The sequence below is a fragment of the Hylobates moloch genome, unplaced genomic scaffold, assembly GCF_009828535.3.
Source record: "Hylobates moloch isolate HMO894 unplaced genomic scaffold, HMol_V3 SCAFFOLD_8780, whole genome shotgun sequence".
In the NCBI taxonomy this organism is placed as follows: Eukaryota; Metazoa; Chordata; class Mammalia; order Primates; family Hylobatidae; genus Hylobates; species Hylobates moloch.
The window spans coordinates 1-2,875 of record NW_026661055.1 but is presented as its reverse complement, the minus strand read 5'-3'; the positions used below and the strand labels follow the sequence as shown (position 1 = coordinate 2,875).

At 59.1% G+C, this 2,875-nt stretch overlaps 1 protein-coding gene across 1 annotated transcript; it reads right to left on the bottom strand.

Annotated features, from left to right (window-relative positions):
- Positions 1-8: 8 nt before the first annotated feature.
- On the bottom strand, positions 9-2,339 carry LOC116465724 (putative POM121-like protein 1; the record flags this gene model as incomplete). Its single annotated transcript, XM_032148702.2, has 1 exon — positions 9-2,339. A coding segment is annotated over exon 1 (1,314 nt), but the record flags the coding sequence as incomplete, so codon positions are not given.
- Positions 2,340-2,875: the final 536 nt, after the last annotated feature.

Below are 2,875 nucleotides of genomic sequence, written 5' to 3'. Positions count from 1 at the left end.
GGGCCCACCTCTGTACTCTCAATTTCCATGGGTGTGGCTGGAGGGCTGGAACTGGCCCCAGAATGCAGACCTGGGCCCACCTCTGTACTCTCAATTTCCATGGGTGTGGCTGGAGGGCTGGAACTGGCTCCAGAAGTGCCAGGCCTTGGGCTTCTCATGCCCACATCCATGCTTGCAGCTAGGAAGGGGGCCGGAATCAGCGAGGTGACCTGGGCTGAGTCCCGGGAGTGGGAAGAGGTGGCAGGAAGGGGATCTGAGGAGGAGAATAGGGAGCCTGATGGTCTGCGCTTCCTCCCAGACACAGGAGCTGTAGAGGGGACCTCTGCAGCAGATGTTAGGGGGGCCACTGGGCCCAGGCAGTCTTGGGACTTGTGTCTCTCCTGCTGTGCATCCATACTGGATGCTTTAGAGACAGCAGGCAGACCAGAAGCCCCTGTTGCAAGTGAGGAGAAAGCGTGGGAAGGCCATGAGGGTCTGCAGTCCCAGATGGCCTTGGGCTCGCCCCGCAGTACACTGTTGATGCGCTCGAACGCAGCCTCCTTCTCCCGGTCCAGGTCTTCAGCAGTGACCCGGAACCCCACCTCTAAGGGAGGCGGCAGCATCAGGGGCTCACCTCGCCTGCGTGGCCGCAGGGGAAACTTGCGTCTACGGGGCCTAGACGCCTGGGATCTGGGGGAGCCATTCCTGGGGGCGAGTGTCTGCCCTGGTGCTATATCTGCTGCCTTTTCATACCGGGTGTGACCCGAAGAGACAGCCTGAGGCCTGTCCTCAGTCACTGTCTTTGAGGACCTGATGGTCAGCTGGCAGTGGGATGAGGCTGACCCCCTCCTCCGCTTTAGCCACGGGAAGCCTCCCGTGGAGCTGTAGGAGCTCGAGATCGCGTTGCGTTTGGTGCACGAGCTCATCCAGGAGGTCTGGGGTCTCTCGTGATATGTGACTTCTGACCTCTGGGCATGGAGGTCTCTCTGCAGAGGCCCAGGCCTGGGCACAATGGGAGAGAGGCCTCCATTGTCCCGCAGGGGCCTAAATGCAGAGCGTGCATCCCCGGTGACCTCGGGGACCCTTCTCTGATAATCAGGACTCTCTTGGACTCTAGGGTCCTTGTCCTGCTCAGGCATCCCAGCCCCGCTCTCCTTGAGGGCCCTCAACACTACCTTCCCTGGACACAAGTGTGGGGACGGCCGGGTGTTGTGGGCCCCAAAGGGGTGACTTCCTGCTCCTGGGCCCCACAGAGAGTCCTTGTGCTCAGTGCAGTGGCTGAGCTGGAGGATGCCCTGGAACTCGGAGCACACAGCACTGGCTTGCTGTGGTACCTGTGCCATGAAACTGAAGGCAGGATCACCAGGAAGGAGCACAGGGCTTGCAGGATCCCGGAAAACCTTCTTACAGTTGTCTTGACAGCACTGATGCCAAGTGTCCGGGTGCTTGTAGGATGGCCTGCCACTCAGTCCAGGGGCAGGAGCAACGGGGAGATCCCACAAGCAAAGTGAACTGGGGGATGGGCTGAACGGGCTCCAGGCAACTGAGCCCTCCTGGCAGGTCCTCGGCCTGGGCCCGGACAGGAATGAGGGGCACAGAGTGCCCAGGTAACCGCTCCTGGGAGCAGTGGCGAACCGTCGTTTTTGAACTCTCGAGAGCTGGGCTCTGAGCGTCCACGTCGAGCTGCCAACTCGGCCAACCGCTAAGCCAGCAGTTTCTTCTGTTGCCGGGCAACGCGCCTTTTAAAGCTGAGGGAGTGGCTGCGCGTGCAAAGAACCGGCGCGAGGGACGGAGCGACCTTAACGGATTAGCGCGGCAAGTTTGCGGGGCAACGCATCTTTTAAAGCTGAGGCAGTGGGTGCGCGTGCACAGAATGGCGCGAGTGACAGAGCGACCTTAACGGATTAATTATCGCTGCAAGGTACCTGTGCAAGATACCTGCTGGCAATGGTGGTCGGCGGACGTGGAGGGGGTGGGGGGCATGGAAGAGGTACTGGAAGGAGAGACCCAGGCACAAAGGTTGAGGGAAGAACAGGTGCCCACAATGGCTGCAGATCTGCCCGTGGATCACTGAAGATTCCTGCTGTCCTGCTGAGGTGGAGATTGCAGTGAGCTGAGATCGCACCATTGCACTCTAGCCTGGGCAACAAGAGCAAAACTCCGTCTCAAAATAAAAAAAAGAAAAAGAAAAAAAAGAGGCCCGGCGTGGTGGCTTATGCCTATAATCCTAGCATTTTAGGAGGTGGGGGCGGGCGGATCAGGAGATCAGGAGTTGGAGAGCAGCCTGACCAACATAGTGAAACCCCGTCTCTAGTAAAAATACAAATTTAGTCAGACATGGTGGCACGCGCCTGTAGTACCAGCTACTCGGGCGGCTGAGACAGGAGAATCACTTGAACCTGGGGGCGAGGCAGGGATTGTGATGCGCCGAGATCGCGCCACTGCACTCCAGCCTGGGCAACAGAGCCAGACTCTGTCTTTTTTTTTTTTTTTTGAGACGGAGTCTCCCTCTGTCGCCCAGGCTGGATTCCAGTGGGCTGATCTCGGCTCACCGCAAGCTCCGCCTACCGGGTTCACGCCATTCTCCTGCCTCAGCCTGTGGAGTAGCTGGGACTACAGGCTCCCGCCACCACACCCAGCTAATTTTTTGTATTTTCAGTAGAGACGGGGGTTTCACAGTGTTAGCCAGGATGGTCTCGATCTCCTGACCTCGTGATCAGCCCCCTTCGGCCTCCCAAAGTGCTGGGATTAAAGGCGTGAGCCACCGCGCCCGGCCGAGACTCTGTCTTAAAAAAAAAAGGCCGGGCGCGGTGGCACTTTGGGAGGCGGAGGCGGGCGGATCACGAGGTCAGGAGTTGGAGACCAGCCTGGCCAACATAGCGAAACCCCGTCTCTA